We start from the raw sequence: 21,257 nt of genomic DNA, 5'->3' as shown, positions 1-21,257 counted from the left end.
AGAGTGAGGGAGTGGGGGAGAGAGTGAGGGAGCGGGGAAGAGAGTGAGGGAGTGGGGGAGAGAGTGAGGGAGTGGGGAGAGAGAATGAGGGAGTGGGGCAGGGGTGAGGGAGTGGGGTACAGGGTGAGGGAGTGGGGTACAGGGTGAGGGAGTGGGGAGGAGAGTGAGGGAGTGGGGTACAGGGTGAGGGAGTGGGGTACAAGGTGAGGGAGTGGGGTACAGGGTGAGGGAGTGGGGGAGAGTGTGAGGGAGTGGGGGAGAGTGTGGGGGAGAGTGTGAGGGAGTGGGGGAGAGAGTGAGGGAGTGGGGGAGAGAGTGAGAGAGAGAGTGGGGGAGAGAGTGAGGGAGTGGGGGAAGAGAGTGAGGGAGTGGGGGAGAGGGTGAGAGAGTGGGGGAGAGAGTGAGGGAGTGGGGGAGAGGGTGAGGGAGTGGGGGAGAGAGTGAGGGAGTGGGGGAGAGTGTGATGGAGAGTGTGAGGGTGTGGGGGTGAGAGTGAGGGAGTGGGGGAGAGAGTGAGAGAGAGAGTGGAGGAGAGAGTGAGGGAGTGGGGAAGAGAGTGAGGGAGTGGGGGAAGAGAGTGAGGGAGTGGGGGAAGAGAGTGAGGGAGTGGGGGAGAGGGTGAGAGAGTGGGGGAGAGAGTGAGGGAGTGTGGCAGAGGGTGAGGGAGTGGGGGAGAGAGTGAGGGAGTAGGGCAGAGGGTGAGGGAGTGGGGGAGAGAGTGAGGGAGTGGGGCAGAGGGTGAGGGAGTGGGGGAGAGAGTGAGGGAGTGGGGCAGAGGGTGAGGGAGTGGGGGAGAGAGTGAGGGAGTGGGGCAGAGGGTGAGGGAGTGGGGGAGAGAGTGAGGGAGTGGGGCAGAGGGTGAGGGAGTGGGGCAGAGGGTGAGGGAGTGGGGGAGAGTGTGAGGGAGGGGGAGAGGGTGAGGGAGTGGGGCAGAGGGTGAGGGAGTGGGGGAGAGAGTGAGGGAGTGGGGGAGAGTGTGAGGTAGTGGGGGAGAGAGTGTGGGAGCGGGGGAGAGTGTGAGGGAGTGGGGCAGAGGGTGAGGGAGTGGGGGAGACAGTGAGGGAGAGGGTGAGGGAGTGGGGAAGAGAGTGGGGGAGAGGGTGAGGAGTGGGAGGGGGTGAGGGAGTGGGGGAGAGGATGAGGGAGTGGGGAGAGAGTGAAGGAGTGGGGGAGAGAGTGAGGGAGTGGGGGAAGAGAGTGAGGGAGTGGGGGAGAGAGTGAGGGAGTGGGGGAGAGGGCGAGGGAGTGGGGGAGGAGAGTGAGGGAGAGAGTGAGGGAGTGGGGGAGAGGGTGAGGGAGTGGGGGAGAGGGTGAGGGAGTGGGGGAGAGGGTGAGGGAGTGGGGGAGAGAGTGAGGGAGTGGGGAGAGAGTGAGGGGGTGGGGTCCAGGGTGAGGGAGTGGGGTACAGGGTGAGGGAGTGGGGGAGAGAGTGAGGGAGTGAGGGAGTGGGGGAGAGAGTGAGGGAGTGGGGAGAGGGTGAGGGAGTGGGGGAGAGAGTGAGGGAGTGGGGGAGAGAGTGAGGGAGTGGGGTACAGGGTGAGGGAGTGGGGGAGAGAGTGAGGGAGTGGGGGAGAGAGTGAGGGAGTGGGGTACAGGGTGAGGGAGTGGGGGAGAGGGTGAGGGAGTGGGGGAGAGAGTGAGGGAGTGAGGTACAGGGAGAGGGAGTGGGGTACAGGGAGAGGGAGTGGGGTACAGGGTGATGGAGTGGGGTACAGGGTGAGGGAGTGGGGTACAGGGAGAGGGAGTGGGGTACAGGGAGAGGGAGTGGGGTACAGGGTGAGGGAGTGGGGGAGAGTGAGGGAGTGGGGTACAGGGAGAGGGAGTGGAGTTAAGCAGAGGAGTGGATAGAGAGAGGGGGAGTGTGGGGTGCAGCCGGAGGGAATGTATCGAGGGTGTAGAGATGGAAGGAGTGGCGTAGAGAGTGGAAGGTGGGGTTGACGGAATCACTGGGGTCCTGTCAGTGATTAGTTGGCCAAGGAGACTCCAGACATCTCAGGCCAGCGAGATATTTGGAGGAATTTTGATGCTGATGTTTTGGACATTTGGGAGACAAGAAGTTGGTGACAGCTCATAACATTTTAAAAAATACATTTTGAGTGCTCAATTATTTTTTTTTTCCGAATTAAGGGGCAATTTAGCGTGGCCAATCCACCTAACCTGCACATCTTTGGGTTGTGGGGGTGAAACCCACGCAGACACGGGGAGACAGCTGACCAGCGTTGACAAGGGTTTCATGGAGAGGTTGAAAAAGTGGGAATAGAAATAGTGAGTCTTGATAATGATAAAATCTGAGCTTTGAAATTCTACTCAGGGCAAAGAGAGAGCGGGGCAGTGAGATCAGTTTGAGGTTGTTCAAATTGTGCAGCCAAATTGTGTGTATTGAAGGATTTGGGGTCGGTTTAAGATTTAATTGAGAGTTTGGATGGGGGCTTTGTTTCGGGTCAGAGTTACGATTAGGGTTAGGGGTTAAGTTTGGGGTAGGAATACCTCAGATAGTGTAGACTGTTGGGTTAATGTGAGATCATCAAGTTAAACATCTTATTTGAAATACAGGTGATGGGATGGGAGACGCCTGTGAAGGAGATTTTGATGACGATAAGATTATTGATGTCATCGACGTTTGTCCCGAGAATGCTCAGATTGCACTCACTGATTTCCGAGCCTATCAGACAGTGATACTGGACCCTGAGGGAGATGCACAGATTGATCCAAACTGGGTCGTCTTAAACCAGGTAAGTCACCTGTCAGTGTATGATCCACCTCAAGTATCTCACCTGTCTGTGTAAGATCCACCCCAATCCCTCACCTGTCAGTGTAAGATCCACCTCAAGTATCTCACCTGTCTGTGTAAGATCCACCCCAATCCCTCACCTGTCAGTGTAAGATCCACCCCAATCCCTCACCTGTCGGTGTAAGATCCACCCCAATCCCTCACCTGTCGGTGTAAGATCCACCCCAATCCCTCACCTGTCAGTGTAAGATCCACCCCAATCCCTCACCTGTCAGTGTAAGATCCACCCCAATCCCTCACCTGTAGGTGTAAGATCCACCTCAATCCCTCACCTGTCTGTGTAAGATCCACCTCAATCCCTCACCTGTCAGTGTAAGATCCACCTCAATCCCTCACCTGTCGGTGTAAGATCCACCCCAATCCCTCACCTGTCGGTGTAAGATCCACCCCAATCCCTCACCTGTCAGTGTAAGATCCACCCCAATCCCTCACCTGTCTGTGTAAGATCCACCTCAATCCCTCACCTGTCAGTGTAAGATCCACCTCAATCCCTCACCTGTCAGTGTAAGATCCACCTCAATCCCTCACCTGTCGGTGTAAGATCCACCCCAATCCCTCACCTGTCAGTGTAAGATCCACCCCAATCCCTCACCTGTCAGTGTAAGATCCACCCCAATCCCTCACCTGTCAGTGTAAGATCCACCCCAATCCCTCACCTGTCAGTGTAAGATCCACCTCAAGTACCTCACCTGTCAGTGTAAGATCCACCTCAAGTACCTCACCTGTCAGTGTAAGATCCACCCCAATCCCTCACCTGTCGGTGTAAGATCCACCCCAATCCCTCACCTGTCAGTGTAAGATCCACCCCAATCCCTCACCTGTCGGTGTAAGAGCCACCTCAAGTACCTCACCTGTCAGTGTAAGATCCACCCCAATCCCTCACCTGTCGGTGTAAGATCCACCCCAATCCCTCACCTGTCAGTGTAAGATCCACCCCAATCCCTCACCTGTCGGTGTAAGATCCACCCCAATCCCTCACCTGTCAGTGTAAGATCCACCCCAATCCCTCACCTGTCGGTGTAAGATCCACCCCAATCCCTCACCTGTCGGTGTAAGATCCACCCCAATCCCTCACCTGTCAGTGTAAGATCCACCCCAATCCCTCACCTGTCGGTGTAAGAGCCACCTCAAGTACCTCACCTGTCGGTGTAAGATCCACCCCAATCCCTCACCTGTCAGTGTAAGATCCACCCCAATCCCTCACCTGTCAGTGTAAGATCCACCCCAATCCCTCACCTGTCGGTGTAAGATCCACCCCAATCCCTCACCTGTCAGTGTAAGATCCACCCCAATCCCTCACCTGTCAGTGTAAGATCCACCCCAATCCCTCACCTGTCGGTGTAAGATCCACCCCAATCCCTCACCTGTCAGTGTAAGATCCACCCCAATCCCTCACCTGTCAGTGTAAGATCCACCCCAATCCCTCACCTGTCAGTGTAAGATCCACCCCAATCCCTCACCTGTCGGTGTAAGATCCACCCCAATCCCTCACCTGTCGGTGTAAGATCCACCTCAAGTACCTCACCTGTCAGTGTAAGATCCACCCCAATCCCTCACCTGTCTGTGTAAGATCCACCCCAATCCCTCACCTGTCGGTGTAAGATCCACCTCAAGTACCTCACCTGTCGGTGTAAGATCCACCCCAATCCCACACCTGTCAGTGTAAGATCCACCTCAATCCCTCACCTGTCAGTGTAAGATCCACCTCAAGTACCTCACCTGTCGGTGTAAGATCCACCCCAATCCCTCACCTGTCAGTGTAAAATCCACCCCAATCCCTCACCTGTCGGTGTAAGATTCACCCCAATCCCTCACCTGTCGGTGTAAGATCCACCCCAATCCCTCACCTGTCGGTGTAAGATCCACCCCAATCCCTCACCTGTCGGTGTAAGATCCACCCCAATCCCTCACCTGTCAGTGTAAGATCCATCCCAATCCCTCACCTGTCGGTGTAAGATCCACCCCAATCCCTCACCTGTCGGTGTAAAATCCACCCCAATCCCTCACCTGTCGGTGTAATATCCACCCCAATCCCTCACCTGTCGGTGTAAGATCCACCCCAATCCCTCACCTGTCGGTGTAAGACACAAACTAAATTTGGGCTGGGTTTGAGACAAATGTCTGCACATCTGTTTGAGAAATGTTTCCATGTGCGTCATATGTAATTATCTTACAAACCCCTGAAGTAAACAGTTAAACTCACTGCCATTAGGTTTAGTTAATCTGTATTCATAATGCTGACCGCCTGCAATGTTCAATTTGGGCAGATCTAGCTGCCAATTTGAGTTTCTTTCTGTTAATTTGAAATTTTTGCAGTTGACAGCATTGGTTACACTAGACTGCTATAACGATTTGTGCTGAGACAGTGATACTTAATGATGTTATTTCATGCAGAGGGTAACTTGTTCTTACAAGCTTTGCATGTCTCTTTCAAGGCAACACTGCCATTTCAGTGCAGATGTGACTGTAACAGCAGTGTTCCAGCCATGTAGCAACTTTAATGTTCAACAGTTTGTGGTTTATTTTAAAGATGTGTCTAAGAGTTGTAACCATTACTCATGGTTTGTGATAATTGCAGGGAATGGAGATTGTCCAGACAATGAACAGTGATCCAGGTCTCGCTGTTGGTAAGATTCGCCTACCTTTTTATATTTTTAACTGATGGAGAAATAGCTCAAACCTGGAATCGATATTTCACTGTCCTGGGAGTGCAGAGGGAACTTTACTCTGTGTCTAACCCCGTGCTGTACCTGTAGTGGGTGCCTGGAACTCACTGCCGGAGGAGGTGGTGGAAGCAGGGATGATAGTGACGTTTAAGGGGCACCTTGACAAATACATGAATAGGATGGGAATGGAGGAATACGGACCCCAGAAGTGTAGAAGATTTTAGTTTAGACAGGGCAGCATGGTCAGGGCAGGCTTGGAGGGCCGAAGGGCCTGTTCCTGTGCTGTACTTTTCTTTATTCTTTGTTCTATCCAGTGAGTATTTGATGGGGATAGTGTAGACGGAGCTTTACTTTGTGTCTAATCCCATGCTGTACCTGACCTGGGAGTGTTTAATGGGGACAGTGTAGAGGGAGCTTTACCCTGTATCTAACCCCGTGCTGTAGCTGTCCTGGGAGTGTTTGATGGGGACAGTGTAGAGGGAGCTTTACTCTGTATCTAACCCCGTGCTGTACCTGCCCTGGGAGTATTTGATGGGGACAATATAGAGGGAGCTTTACTCTGTATATAACCCCGTGCTGTACCTGTCCTGGGAGTGTTTAATGGGAACAGTGTAGAGGAAGCTTTACTCTGTATCTAACCCCGTGCTGCAGCTGTCCTGGGAGTGTTTGATGGGGACAGTGAAGAGGGAGCTTTACTCTGTCTCTAACCCCGTGTTGTACCTGCCCTGAGAGTGTTTGAAGGGGACAGTGTGGAGGGAGCTTTACTCTGTATCTAACCCCGTGCTGTACCTGCCCTGGGAGTGTTTGATGGGGACAGTGTAGAGGGAGCTTTACTCTGTATCTAACCCCGTGCTGTACCTGTCCTGGGAGTGTTTGATGGGGACAGTGTAGCGTGAGCTTTACTCTGTATCTAACCCCGTGCTGTACCTGTCCTGGGAGTGTTTGAAGGGGACAGTGTAGAGGAAGCTTTACTCTGTATCTAACCCCGTGCTGTACCTGTCCTGGGAGTGTTTGATGGGGACAGTGTAGAGGGAGCTTTACTCTGTATCTAACCCCGTGCTGTACCTGTCCTGGGAGTGTTTGATGGGGACAGTGTAGAGGAAGCTTTACTCTGTATCTAACCGCATTCTGAGCGAGGAAGGTTATTCTGCCAGGATTTCTTGGCTCTTTGGTGTGATGGCCTCTTGCATGGAAGTGGCTCCTCTTCCACATCATGTCCCAACATCCGTGCTGCTCAGAATCAGAGATAATGCAGGGTGCACTTTTTTCCCAAACCCTTTTCGACCTCCCCCCTTCCTGAACTCTCAGTGTCTGAGAATGAAAAGCTGTGGCCTCCATCTTGTTGAAGCTTTAATCTGAGGGACTTGTTCTTTCTCCTCAGGTTACACAGCCTTTAATGGTGTGGATTTTGAAGGAACGTTTCACGTTAACACAATAACGGATGATGACTATGCTGGGTTTATCTTCGGCTATCAGGACAGTTCCAGCTTCTATGTGGTGATGTGGAAACAGACAGAACAAACGTATTGGCAGGCCAATCCTTTCCGAGCTGTGGCTGACCCCGGAATCCAGCTCAAGGTGAGCGACTTCTCCGGATCTGCAATCTGCATCATCATTGATGGGATGTCCCCTTGGCCCGGACCTCAGGACAAGAGCTTGGTCTACACCCATAGAACCGCAACGCCCCATCTCGCACCCTGCGTCACACCCTCCTCCCTTTATATCTCCGCTGCCCATCCGTGTTTGCAACTCCTCATCGTCCGTTCCTCTTTCCATGTCACCTTCTCCAATCTGATTTGCCAGCTCCAGATCTTCACCTCTTTGCTTTCGTATTCTGGTCTCGTCGAAATAAATCTGTGTGTTTGTTGACACACTTTGTGTCCACTGCATTGCATGGCCAAATGACCTACCTGCACATCTTTGGGTTGTGGGGGCAAGACCCACGTAGAGTCTTTGGGGAGAATGTGCAAACTCCACACAGACAGTGACCCAGAGCCAGGATCAAACCCGGGTCCTCAGCGCAGTGCTAACCACTGCACCACCGTGCCGCCGTGCTATTGCATATTTCTATCTTTGTCGATTTATATACCTGCTCGTCATCCCCATTTGCATTCTTCAGTGTAATGTGAGAGGTGAAACTTATTGGGGAATAGCAGAGGAAGTGGGACTGACTGGATAACATTTTCAAAGAACCAGCAGTACTGCAATGGGCCAAATGGCCTCGTCCTCTTGAATTGTACGATTTTTCGAAGCACAGTGTGAGACTGCTAGGTGTCTGTGTGCACCGGGTGGAATATAAACTTTCAAATAGATACATCCCTTACATTAATAGTCATTCTGTATTGATTAGAGCTCGATCGGATCTGTGGCCGTGCCAACACCATCTCACTACCTGTCCAGGAGAAGAGATTAATCAATATGGCAGGTGTACCATTCATCAGATAGAAACATGAGGCGGCACGGTGGCGCAGTGGTTAGCACTGCTGCCTCGCGGCGCTGACGACCCAGGTTCGATCCCGGGTCACTGTCCGTGTGGAGTTTGCACATTCCTCCCCGTGTTTGTGTGGGTTTCACCCCCACAACCCAAAAGATGTACAGGTTAGGTGGATTGGCCACGCTAAATTGCCCCTTAATGGGAAAAAAAATTGGCTACTTTGAACTTATGGAAAAAAAAAGAAAAATAGAAACATAGAAAATAGTAGCAGGAGGAGGCCATTCAGCCCTTCCAGCCTGCTCCGCCATTCATTATGATCATGGCTGACTTAATATCCAACTTAATATCCTGATCCCCCCTTCCTCCCATATCCTTTGATTTCCTTCACCCTAAGTTCTATATCTAATTGCTTCTTGAAAACATGCAATGTTTTGGCCTGAACTACTTCCTGTGGTAACGAATTCCAGACTCACCACTCTCTGGGTGAGGAAATTTCTCCTCATCTCTGTCCTAAATGGGTTACTCCGTATCCTCAGACTGTGACCCATGGTTCCCCCACCATCAGGAACATCCTTCCTGCATCTACCCTATCTAGTCTGGTTAGAATTTTATAAGTTTCTATGAGAAAAAAAAACATTTGGCCACATTTGGAACACAGTGTTCAATTCTGGTCGCCACACTACCAGAAGGATGTGAAGGTTTTTTGAGAGGGTACAGAAGAGATTTACCAGGATGTTGCCCGGCATAGAGGGCATTAGCTATGAGGAGAGGTCGGAAATCGGATAAACTTGGTTTGTTCTCACTGGAAGGACGGAGGTTGAGGGACAACCTGATAGAGGTATACAAAATTATGAGGGGCATAGACAGAGTGGATAGTCAGAGGCTTTTACCCAGGGTGAAAAGTCAATTACTAGGGGGCATGGGTTTAAGGTGTGAGAGGCAAAGTTTAGAGGAGATGTACAAGAGAAGTTTTTTTTAAACACAGAGGGTAGTGGGTGCCTGCAACTCGCTGCCGGAGAAGGTGGTGGAAGTAGGTACGATAGTGACGTTCAAGGGGCGTCTTGACAAATACATGAATAGGAAGGGAATGGAGTGATACGGACCACGGAAGTGTAGAAGGTTTTAGGTTAGACTGGCAGCATGGTTGGCACGGGCTTGGAGGGACGAAGGGCCTGTTCCTGTGCTGTACTTGGAGGGCCGAAGGGCCTGTTGCTGTGCTGTACTTTTGTTCTTTGTTTATCCCCCTCATTCTTCTGAACTCTAGCGAATACAATCCTACCTGAGTGACAATCAGGAAGTCATGCGAGGTGAACAGGCTTGTTAGGGATGCACTGGGTAAAGTTTCTCATCAGGGAGTAGAAAGAAGTTACTCGTTAACGGATGATTAACCGGTTATAGTTAGAGAACACTGGTGTAAACAGCAATACATGAAGAGGATCTATTTCATTAAATCTAGAAAAGGTACAGACATCAGAGCTCCTTTTAATTTAGTCTTTCTAAGGGTGACATAAGCTTTGATCTGCTGATCTTTGAATTGATACTGATCTCCCAAACACAACATATAGTGGCATGTATTTCACTCCATCACTGTCTTCATGTAGAGAAGACTTTCATTGTTGTCCAGCCTTTCAGCTTGTAATGGAGGTAAAGGATGTGTGAGAATATCCACTGTAAACTAAGGTATCTTTGTACTGATAGAATGTCTCAATTTTCCACAAATAGGCAGTGAAATCTCAGACGGGCCCAGGGGAACACCTGCGAAATGCCCTCTGGCACACAGGAGACACCAGCAATCAGGTCAAACTCCTGTGGAAAGATCCCAGGAATGTGGGGTGGAAAGACAAGACGTCATATCGCTGGTTCCTGCAACATCGTCCCCAGGTCGGGTACATCAGGTGGGTTACAACCCCAGCGTCAGATACACCAAGGACTGGAGGGGAGGCGGGGGAGGTGTAAGGGGTCAAAGCCCAAAGGTGGGGGCCATGAAGGGGAGAGTGGGGGGGGGGGGGGAGCGGGTGGAGAACAGTGTCACAGTTCCATGGGTGAGGAACATTGATCCAGGATGTAGAGTCACAGGCCCGGGGTGGGGCAGGAGGGCGAGGGGGGGTTACGGTGTGGTGTGATGAGTAGGTCACAGTCCGACCCCATTTCCTCATCATCTCCTCTAATACAGCCACTCACTTCATCACAAACCAGATATTGGGGAAAACATTACCATTCAGTGAGCCCTAGCTGGGAACAAGGCTTGGGTTGTACCATTAGATGTCCATCATTTTCAGTAAGTCGTGTAATAACTTTAGCTCACCGGTTCGGTATGAAACAATTAATGTTTATTTACAACATAGTATCTTACAGAGTGTTGGAGCTTCTTGGCTGCCAGTCAGCATCCGAAATCGACCTGAGGCAAAAATCACAAGCTTGCTAGGGTGAACCCCACCCCCTACCCTATCCTCCTGACTGGCATTTCTAGGTCATGTGACCCTATTGGCCAATCGCCCTTTAAAGGGACCTGATGCCACAGGTTGGATGTCTGCAGAACATGGGTGGTGCCTTTGTGCATCAGTTGCTTCATCTCTGGAATCATTCCCCAACCCCCTCCGAACCTTTCTCCATTCCCCACCCCATCTCCCTCACCCCACTGAGCCTCTGTTTCCTTCTTGCAGAGTGCGCCTGTATGAAAGAACAGAGGTCGTTGCGGATTCAGGAACAATCATTGACACCACGATGCGTGGAGGGAGACTCGGAGTGTTCTGCTTCTCACAGGAAAATATCATCTGGGCAAATCTGCGCTACCGCTGCAATGGTGAGAGGGGTGTGGGGCATCGAATGAGGCGAAGAGGGGAGAGTGTGGGGCATCAAAGGAGGAATGAGGGGATGGGGAGGGTCAGGGCAGTGAATAAGGGATGTATGGGGGACACTGAATTATTACTTCAACCTGACATGGGGTCTTTGGGACATTCACTAGGAGTTATAATGAAGAAGTACAGGAGGAGTAGAGATATTTAGGGGTCCGTGTGTACAAATCATTATAAGCTAGTACTCAGGTGCAAAAATAATTTAAAAGGTAAACTGGATATTGATCTTTGTTGTTTTTTAAAAAGTTTTTATTCTCCATTTTCACATTTTCCTCCAAAATTCCCCCCCCCCCCCCAAACAGTAACAAATACAAAGTCAATCCCCTTAACAATAACAACGACCCCATCCTCCCACCATCCCAAACAGCGGCCCACCTGTCAATATCTGCATCCAATAAAACAAACCCTCCCACGGTGGAAACAAAAAAACAAAGGAGAAAAAAGAAAGGAGTCCGGGACCACCCATGGTCACCCTAGAGTCCAATCTCCCCCCCCCCCCCCCCCCCCCCCAGCGCCGCCCTGGTCACCCTAGAACCCACTCCCCCCCCCCCCCCCCCCCCCCCCCCCGGTCACCCTAGAATCTACTCCCCCCCCACCCCACACTCAACGCCGTCCAACCTCCGAAAGAGGTTGTATGTGATACCCAAGAGTTGTAAACCCCCCCCCCCCCCCCTCTTGTAAAACTCCTTCCCCCAAACTTTCCACCCCGGCTAGACCACTCGGACCCAGTTCTGCCAGGCACCAATGGCAGCAGCCCCTCCCCCCACCTCCCATTCACTGGCCGGCGGAGGCCCCCACTCGGGTCCCCTTCCCTCTTGCCTGGCCCAAGGAAAGCCTAGAAATCCCCTTTCAGCATGCACACCCCGCATATCCACCTACACCCCAAAGAGCCCTCGCTTCGAGTGCAAATCCCATCGCTTCCCTTGTCCAAATATATACACCATTAGCTCCTTTAGCCCATACACCCGGACGCTGTGAAACAAAAAAAGAGACAAAAAAGAAGAAAATACAGTCCTGAGGTTATATCGGCACATGGCCATTTCTCAATTCTGCCACAGTCCTTCTGCCTCGCAAACTCCTCCGCTGCTTCCGCCGTTCCAAAATAAAAGTCCTGAGCTTGTAAGTCACCCTCAGCTTCGCTGGATATACAATGCCGCACTGCACCTTGCTAGTGTACAGTGCCCTCTTCACCCGGTTGAAAGCAGCCCGCCTCCTAGCCAGCTCCACTGTAAAGTCCTGATATACACGTATACCAACTCCAGCCCACTGCACCACCCGCTTCTGCTTGGCCCAGCACAGGACCTTCTCTTTCACACAGTACCTATGGAAGCACAAAGTCACTACTCTTGGTGTCTCACCCGCCTTTGGTACAGGCCTCCCCGACCGATGAGCCCGATCCAGTTCATATCGGAAGGGATCCTCCCCCTGCCCCAATAGTTTCGCCAGCATAGCGGCAATATACTCCGTCGGCCTTGGCCCTTCAACTCCTTCGGGCAGCCCCAACAATCCTCAAATTCTGTCGCCTGGACCTGTTTTCCAGATCTTCCAATTTTCCTCACAGATCCTTGTTCACCTCCATCACCTTCCGCATCTCCTTCCCCATCGAGGCACATTGATCACCGTGCTGCAATAATGTCTCCTCCACTTCCTTCAGCGCCTCCCCTTGCGCCTGCACACTCCGCCATTGCACTCGCCACCGCCATCATCACCGGGGAAATCGCCTCCTCCACCAGCACACTCAAAACCTCCCTCATCTCCTTCCTCATCGCCTCCAGGTGTTTTGTAAACTGCCTTTCGAATTCTGCAGCCATTACCTTAGTTATTTCTTCAGCCGTAGGCAACGTGGCCTCCCCTGGTGCTCCAGCCTCCTTTTTCCCTGGTGGCCTCTCCACTCCCCAAGGGGCCCTCAGCTGTTCTTTTACCGGCCGTTTTCTTGCTGATCCTGGACATCTTCTTCTGCTGTGCCTCCTCCGTGCCTTCTCCCTGCCTTTGACGCCTCCGTGGACCCTGGGACCGGACTTAAAGCCCCGAAAATGCCGTTCCCGATCGGGATCACTCCGTTGCGCGGCCGCCTCCCGCCCGCCGTCACCCATTGATCTTTGTTTTAAGAGAACTGCAATATAAACGGAGGAAGGAGGGCAGCACGGTGGCACAATGGTTAGCACTGCTGCCTCATGGCGACGAGGTCCCAGATTCGATCCCGGCTCTGGGTCACGGTCCGTGTGGAGTTTTCACATTCTCCCCGTGTCTGCGTGGGTTTCGCCCCCACAACCCAAAGATGTGCAGAGTAGGTGGATTGGCCACGCTAAATTGCCCCTTAATTGGAAAAAATGAATTGGGTATTCTAAATTTATGAAAAAATGCTGTGAGGATTGGTGATCGGCCAACACGTTGGGGAAGGTTTAGAAACCAGCACCAGCAAAGGATGAGACTGGGGAATTAGTAATGGGGATAAAGAAAAGGCAGATACTTGTATTACGGACACGTGGGTGAGGTGAATTGAATTATTATTACTGCTGTCCCTCTTTTGCCTGTGACTGTTAGTTTAATTTCTAACTCAATTTATTTCCCTTAGTATCCTTACCCTTGTTGAAGTGGGCAATAGTGTGTTTCCCAAACCCTGGTTTATGAGGTCCAGAGTTAACAATCTCACAGCAAATTCTTTAAGGTGGAACAAAACTAGGATTTATGAACACATTCACATTCGAGGGATGGATCGTGACGCACATTCACACACTCGCGAGCTTGCACAGTAGGAAAGGCAGAGAAAGGAAGGAAAAGAAGTTAAAAATTGCAAGCTACTTAGAAAAAAAAATCAACAGTGTTGGCATAATTTCACTAGAGGAGAGTTGTATAATTAAAGTAATTCAAAGTCTAAGTCATGTGACAGGGTGGTTTGGAGTTGAGCCGTTCAGCCAACGCTGTGTTGTTCAGCCTCTTTATTAAAACCCATTGTGTTTTGAGCAGGTAACTGAGGAACCATTTACACAATGGTGGAGATGAGGAGGCACAAATAGATCTGCCCCTGCCCCGAGCTGGTTGGTACAGACGTCTCGTCTAATAGTTGTTTGTGTTGGTTTGGCTGGAATGTTTACACAATGCAAAGTGTGTTCACGTTCCACGTGTTTGATGAGTTAGCCTTTGTCCATTTTTAAACTGCTCAGAACCTTTGAGAACTACAATCTTGCAGTCAATGGTGGCCATTACATCAGTCCAGCCATAATGCCCATCATTTTTAAAAAGAGTTTAAACAAGACAATAGGGGAGGGAAACGTTTTTTTTTAAAAAAAAATTTTTTTAATTTTTTTTTTTAAAGGCGTACCCAATTATTTTTTCCAATTAAGGGGCAATTTAGCGTGGCCAATCTACCTATCCTGCACATCTTTGGGTTGTGGGGGTGAAACCCACGCAGACACGGGGAGAATGTGCAAACTCCACACGGACAGTGACCCAGAGCCGGGATTCGAACCCAGGTCCTCAGCGCCGTAGGAAACGTATTTTTAAGTTTTTCTCTCTTCTTGACAAAGAAAGGGAAAAAGAAAGAATAGCTCTAGCAGAACAAAAGGAAAGAGAAAGGGAAATACAGATCAGAGAAAAAAAGAAGGGGAAAAGAAAGAATAGCAGAACAAAACCAGTTCAAACTCAAAGCGAAAGTAAAACCAACTCCCAGAGCCATAGCCCAGCTCCACCCGCACAATGATATCACTGAAGCCATGTGACAAGACAAAAACAGTCCTTAAAGGGACACTCCTGTGACACCACCTAAAAGGTTACTGCACAAAGTAAGAGCTCATGGTGTTTGAGGTGATATATTTGCAAGGATAGAGGATTGACTATCAGCAAATAGAGAGTTGGGATAAATGGATCGTTTTCAGGCTGGCAAAGTGTAACTAGTGGACTGCCACTGGGATCAATGCTGGAACTGCAACTAATTACAATCTATTTTAATGACTTAGGTGATGGGATGTCTGCATTGTAGCCAAATCTGTTGACGATACAGAGCTTTACAGCAGAGCAAATTGTGAGCATACAAAAGCTTGCAGAGGGATAGGAGCCATGGTACATGGAGTTAAAATGTGGCTCATCCAAGATCTAATTGATTGGCAAAACAGTTCTGATGGATTCTTGTTCCTATGTTCCATCGGTTGTTCTCGGACAACCTAGTGGGTATAGGAGGACGCAAAAGACCGCTGTCCACATTATAAATCTGATATATCTCCATTTCTCACACTGGGGATGCCATTTGACAGACACTAAAGGGCCACAGTCTGTGCTGCTACAGCTTCAGGCCCACCCACTAGATGGACTGTCCTCATGCATCTGTGGAGCGGGAAGGGAGCTAACGTTTCGAGTCTGGAGACTCTTTGCCAAAGCTGTTAATGTTTTGCATCTGGAAGACCCTTTTGTCAAACCTGGGATAATTGTTTTTTGTACACTTCCAATTTGCTCAAGTGACTGCTCTCTGCCATAATGCCCAGTGATGATTCAGTCACTCTCGGCAAACGAGTAATTAAAACTATAGGGCGTTAAATATTTCTCCCCTGCAACTCCATATACCTTCTGTTTCCCCTCTGCATCACTCTTTGCCTCCTTTAATTATTCTGCTTTTGTCTTCCTCAGACACGATTCCAGATGATTTCCACCCAACACAACTTCAGTATCAGTTTTGAAGGCCTGACCTCCTGAACCAACAAAAGCCTCTGGTACTGCTAAACCCTGGCAAGTGACAACCTCTCATCAAGCTTCCAATCAACATTTCTGGAATCTTCCCCACAGCGTCAGTGAAACCAATGATTCAAACATTTGGATCTTCCCTAGATCGTGGGACAGAACATCTGATTGATCATGCAATCAAATCCTTGTCACTCACAATCAATCAATTGACTGGTTGCTGGACTTTACTATTGTGCCTCGTAATTTGTCCATTTCCCAACCAAAGATCCAAGTTTGGTCAATGTTACAACAGCACAGTCTGATTGAATGATTTGCACATGTTGATGCAAAGGAGGAGCAAGACATGGTGAAGTTGAGATTGCTTTTTGTCAGTGTTGGAGCTCAATGAGCAAGGTAGAATCGTAACATAATACAGTATTCGATCGGTCATGTGTTGGCTCTTACTGCCATTGTGTTTCATCCTACACCCCTGCTTTTTGTCCACAACTTTAAAATTCCTCATGCTTAAGTATTTGTTCAGCTCCCTTTGAAAATTACTTATCCAAATAGCTTCTATCATCTATTCGGGTAGAGGGCTTTATTTTTGCTGAAGACTTGCTCTTTCCAGATCCCAACAGCTTGGAGAATATTTCATTGAATTGTCCCTCTAGATTTTTGTTTTCCCAATTATTTCTCTGCTTATCGACCCACTCAACAGAGGGAATAGTATTTCTCTGTCAAAACGTCTTGTCCCCATGGAGTAAGTGAACTGCATCTCACTTCCTAATGGCAGAAGATTTTTTGATTGGCATAAGTAGCATTGATTCACTATATTTTTTAATGAACAGGATTAATTAACACTACATACCATTTCACACCCAAAGACAACTGATTAAATAGTGCAAGTTCAATGACATAAAAGCCATTGCAACATGGGTGTAATTTAATCTCAGTTGGCTGGTTTGTGACGTGGAGCAACGGCAACAGCGCGGGTTCAATCCCCATACCGGCTGAGGTATACATAGAGACCCCACTGTCTCAACTTTGCCTGTGTGGTGACGCTCAGGTTAAATCTACACCTGTCAGCCCTCAAAGAGAAATGCAGCCTACGATCCTCTGGGACTGTGGCAACATTTACATTTTACTGCAATACGGATTCTAATTAAAAGAACATTGCCTCTTTATTTTAGTATCTTATCAAATGATTATCTTACAGGATGCATACATCAAAACCTCTGGTCGCTTTGCAAATCTGTTAGATGGCCTCTTAACTTTTACTCTATCTCTTAGATCACATCTTAACCTTTCCTCTTTCGGTTAGATCATCTCTTAACCGTTCCTCTCTATATCGCTTAGATTGCCGCTTAACCATCTCCATTTCAAGAATAGTCCGACTGTGCCTCACTATTTTCGCAACTAAAGTCTGTCTTCCCTGCTACAAGCCAATAAAACTCTGCTGTACGTTTTGAGGCCTTTGCATTTTTCCTTTAGTGTGATACCTCGATGAAATATCGCCGAGTCCTTCACAGTTATTCACTTGTCCGATTTGACCAAATCCCAGCTGCCAATCCTGCCTCCCTTTGTAAGATTCGGGGAGGATTTGGTGCAAGTCCTTGGCAATGGGAATCAGTGAAGTCGGTAATTTCCACAGCCACATCAAAGCATTGGTGGGAGATACACAGGACCCACTTACCAGACCCCCTCCCCCAGTTGCCAATCTCTCACCTTATTCTGTTAATATTCAAAAGATAAACAGTTAGGACCTTTTTGTTTGAAGGTTAGTGTTTTGCTCCCCCACCCAGTCATGGTTTGTTCTTTTGCTCCTGACGTTGCCACATCCAATCAAAATGTCACCTCAGGGCAGCACTTCAGGAGCCTGGTTTGTGACTTTCCAATATCTGTTGACCATCTAACAAATCCTGAGCCCAGATTCTAAACTTCCACAACACTGGGAAGAAACTATTGACAGTTAGTGATGGACAGGATATGTGGACAAGGACAATACAATGAACAAGAGGACTGACAGCTTTTAACCAATTCAGCTCTTCAAAATAGTCTTGATTATATTTACATGGACTTCCATATTTATATGGACTTTACTGGCATGGAATTTAACTAAATCAGAGGTGACCCAAATATAACCCATATTATCACGCATTTTTATTCACTACTAAGATTTTACGAATGAAACCTTTCCTGCTTGAGTAAGAACAAAACCATAGAACTACTCCCAAAAGTGAGCAAAGATTGTTTCTTTTTAAGATGGGCTAAAAGAACCCCTGCAATGCACGATTCTAGACCAATGTACAGGTGCCGGAATGTGGCGACTAGGGACTTTTCACAGTAACTTCATTTGAAGCCTACTTGTGACAATAGGCGTTTTTCATTTCATGTAAACAGCATCTTTTCACAATTTAAACATCTTAGTGTCACACTCCATTTGTTACTCTGAAATACAGTGACTGTTACTATGTAGTCAGACCTGGCAGCTAACCAGCAGTTAGCAACATCCAGTTCATTTACATTTGGTGGTGTTATTTGAGAGAAGCTTCCTATTCTTTCCAATATTGTCACCTGATCTTCAACACCACTGACAAGGGCCTTTCAAGTGCATGTTTCATCCAAAGGCATCAGATAAGATGATCAAAGATGTGTACTCCATCACTCCAATTAACACACAAACACACACAAACACTACCTGGGCAGGTTCATATATTAGAAACAAAGTAAAGCTCCCTCTAAACTATCCACACCAACAACTTGTCCAGGACAGGTACAGCACAGGGTTAGATAGTTCCATCTACATTGTCCCCATCAAACACTCCCACGACAAGTACAGCACAGGTCTGGATACAGAGTAAAGCTCCCTCTACACTGTCCCCGTCAAACACTTCCAGGACAGACACAGCATATGGCTAGATACAGAGTAAGAGTTCCTCTACACCAAGAATAATGTACAAACATCTTGCATTTCATTGCAAGATATAAACCAGATGGATTTCTTCACGATCTATTTTCCAATGTGACCCCATTTGAAAGTTAACGTCTCCCAACACCAACAAAAACATAACAGCAATAAAGCAGTACAGCAATATCCAATATATCGTTATTACAGTTTGTATATTATCGATCCACATCAAATATTTTGTCAAAATGTTATTTTATGTATTCAAGTCAATTATTTCATTTGGACTGCTCCAGCTCACAGACCTTGTCCAGGAAACACCGGATATTATTGATGTTTGCATTTCCATCCTGCATTACTGATCTTTAGCAACGTCAAACCAAGGTTCTCTATTCTTCACAATATTGATTTTAATGTGAGATGAGTCAAATAAACTTCTAATTTTCTACTGAAGATTTCAAATGGCACAAAATAAGTTTTGTCTCAGTGGCTGCAATTTCACTACAGAATCTGCTACACACAATGCAGCTTTCAAATAAAATGGATTAATTCATAAGGCACTAATTGATGGTGGAAGCGCGGCACAGTGGTTAGCACTGCTGCCTCAGCGCTGGGGATCCGATTTCAATTCCAACCTTGGGCGGCTGGCTGTGAAGTTTGCACGCTCTCCCCGTGTCTGTGTGGGTTTCCTCCGGGTGCTCCAGTTTCCTCCAAAATGGGCAGGTTAGGTGGATTAGCAATGTTAAATTGCCTGTTAAGTGTCCAAAGGTTAGGTGGGATTATGGAGTTACAGGGACAGGGCGGGGGACGTAACCTAGGGTCAGTGTAGATGGGCCGAATGGTCTCCTTCTGCACTGTAGGGATTCTATGAAAATACGTACTGGCGACTGGGGTTTCAGCCAAGCTCTCTATATTCCTGTGATGGAAACTTTGGTGAAATCCTTCCCCACCCAGCCCCACATACACTGTAATAAACCAGTTTGCCTCGCCCCACGCTCAGGTAAGGCAGTGGTGACCAAAGTTGGGGCAATTCTGACACCCCAACGACGAGTGCAGTTGAGACTCTGCAAATGATTTTGTAGTGTCTTTGAGCAGAAGAAACAAGTCCCAATATGGAGATAAGTAGAGCAAGCGCAGAGGTGGACAACACCAGGGTGTCAGAGTGGGGGAAAGTCTAAGATGAGGGGGAGCTTGCGACCCCATCCAACACTCCCAGGACAGGTACAGCCTTGCGGCACAGTGGTTAGCACTGCTGCCTCACAGCACCAGGGACCCAGGTTTGATTGACCTCAGGTGAGTGTGTGGACTTTCTCCCCTTGTCTGCGTTGGTTTCCTAGGTAGGGTGCTCCGGTTTCCAACCTACCCCCTGCCCCACGCCCACAATCCAAATATGTGCAGGTTAGGTGGCTTGGTCATGCTAAATTGCTCCTCAGTGTTCAGGGATGCGTAGGTTACGTTAAGGGGTTCCTGGGATAGGGCGGGGAAGTGGGCTTGGGTGGAGTGCACTTTCAGAGGGTTGGTGCAGTACCGTTGGGCTGAGTGGCCTCCTCCCATACTGTAGGGATTCTGTGATCACAGGGTTAAATAGACTGAAGCTCCTTCTACACTGCACCAAGTTTTGCAAACTTTCTGTGACCTTTCATGTTCTGAAAATCTGCTGCTTCTGGGCCATCCCTGTGGCTGTAAAGTGAGGAGAGAATCGGTTTCCAGGGAAGAAGGTAAGTGAGAAGATATTACGGTGCGAAGGACTGCGAGCAGAAAACCGTTGAACTTTAATTACATTTCATTTACAAAGACAGAAGCCTCACACAAACATAAACTTTAAAAAACATTTACAGTTTAAAATGAAGATCTTTTGACAGTCTGTCAGTACAAGTTATGGTTTGCATTATACCTGAAATCCACTTCAAAATTTCCAAGTTTAGTTATAAAAACAAGACATCAGAAAAATAAATAAATGTTGACAAGTTTGCGGACGGAATCGGATTAAAATGACAATCCGGGGGAAGCTGCTTTGCTGCATCTCTATGAAAAGAAAGGTTTTGCTGCTAATTATGTTTCTGAGCCCATATGGTGGGAGTGAGTGAACTGTTCAGAGTCTGGTGCATATATCTGTTATGCTGGAACGGGATGGAAAGGCTAAGAAATCTCAGGTTAGCTCCAAGTCAAGCAAGTCCCTCCCACATTGGAGTATTTTCTCAATACGATGTGATTATAAGGTGCCGCTCAATTAGCATTTATTATGAAGACTCTTACCTTGAGATCTCTTAGGATAAAAGTGACTTCACTAAATCCTGAAAGCACAGATGTTTCCAAATGATGATGAATATAACTATAATTAAGGGGAGGAGACTGTACGTTAATGAGCCATTTTTTTTAATTACCTGAGCATCTGTGTGAGATTTGTACTGTTTCTGGTCCTTTTCATAAATACCCTTTCACAAAGATCACAAGTTCTAGTGACAAGTTTGGTACAAATGATGATGAGGAGAAAACTTTAAATTCTGCAATTAATTCTACGCTAACTGTAAATTCCCTCATGATCTAAAATCTAAAGTAAATTTGGATTAACAATGAACACTGGATGACCTTCAACATTCTACTCGCTGCTGCACCTTGATTTTTGTTGTTGTGAACCCCTGAACAGTTTTTAAAATACTCCCAGTAAACAGTTCAGAGGCAACAGTACAAGAACCGTTTCCAATTCTCCCCAAACAGATGCAATCTCATTTTGTATTTTAGGGGCAGAATTCCACCGTGACCGTGGACTGCTAACAGTTTGCAACAATCATTTGTTGATCCAGGCTCCTGAATTTAGATCACTCCATTGCTGATCAAAGAACCCCAATGATAGATTTAAACTGTACGAATGGAATCAGCATTACACATCAGGTCTGGAATGAACTAAGAGAAAACAAATACAAAAATACCACAGGGTGAAACATTAATCACA

The 21,257-nt window shown here is 48.1% G+C and overlaps 1 protein-coding gene across 1 annotated transcript; it reads left to right on the top strand.

The window, feature by feature from the left end:
* The first annotated feature begins 2,558 nt into the window (after positions 1-2,558).
* LOC119953360 (cartilage oligomeric matrix protein-like) lies at positions 2,559-18,759 on the top strand. The gene is made up of 6 exons (XM_038777547.1): positions 2,559-2,732; positions 5,370-5,418; positions 6,839-7,035; positions 9,614-9,786; positions 10,555-10,694; positions 15,367-18,759. Exons 1-6 carry the CDS (start codon positions 2,562-2,564, stop codon positions 15,414-15,416), a joined length of 780 nt encoding a protein of 259 aa, XP_038633475.1. The 5' UTR covers positions 2,559-2,561; the 3' UTR covers positions 15,417-18,759.
* Positions 18,760-21,257: the final 2,498 nt, after the last annotated feature.

This window comes from Scyliorhinus canicula, chromosome 18 (assembly GCF_902713615.1).
Source record: "Scyliorhinus canicula chromosome 18, sScyCan1.1, whole genome shotgun sequence".
NCBI lineage: Eukaryota > Metazoa > Chordata > Chondrichthyes > Carcharhiniformes > Scyliorhinidae > Scyliorhinus > Scyliorhinus canicula.
This window is presented reverse-complemented; position numbering and strand designations above follow the sequence as displayed.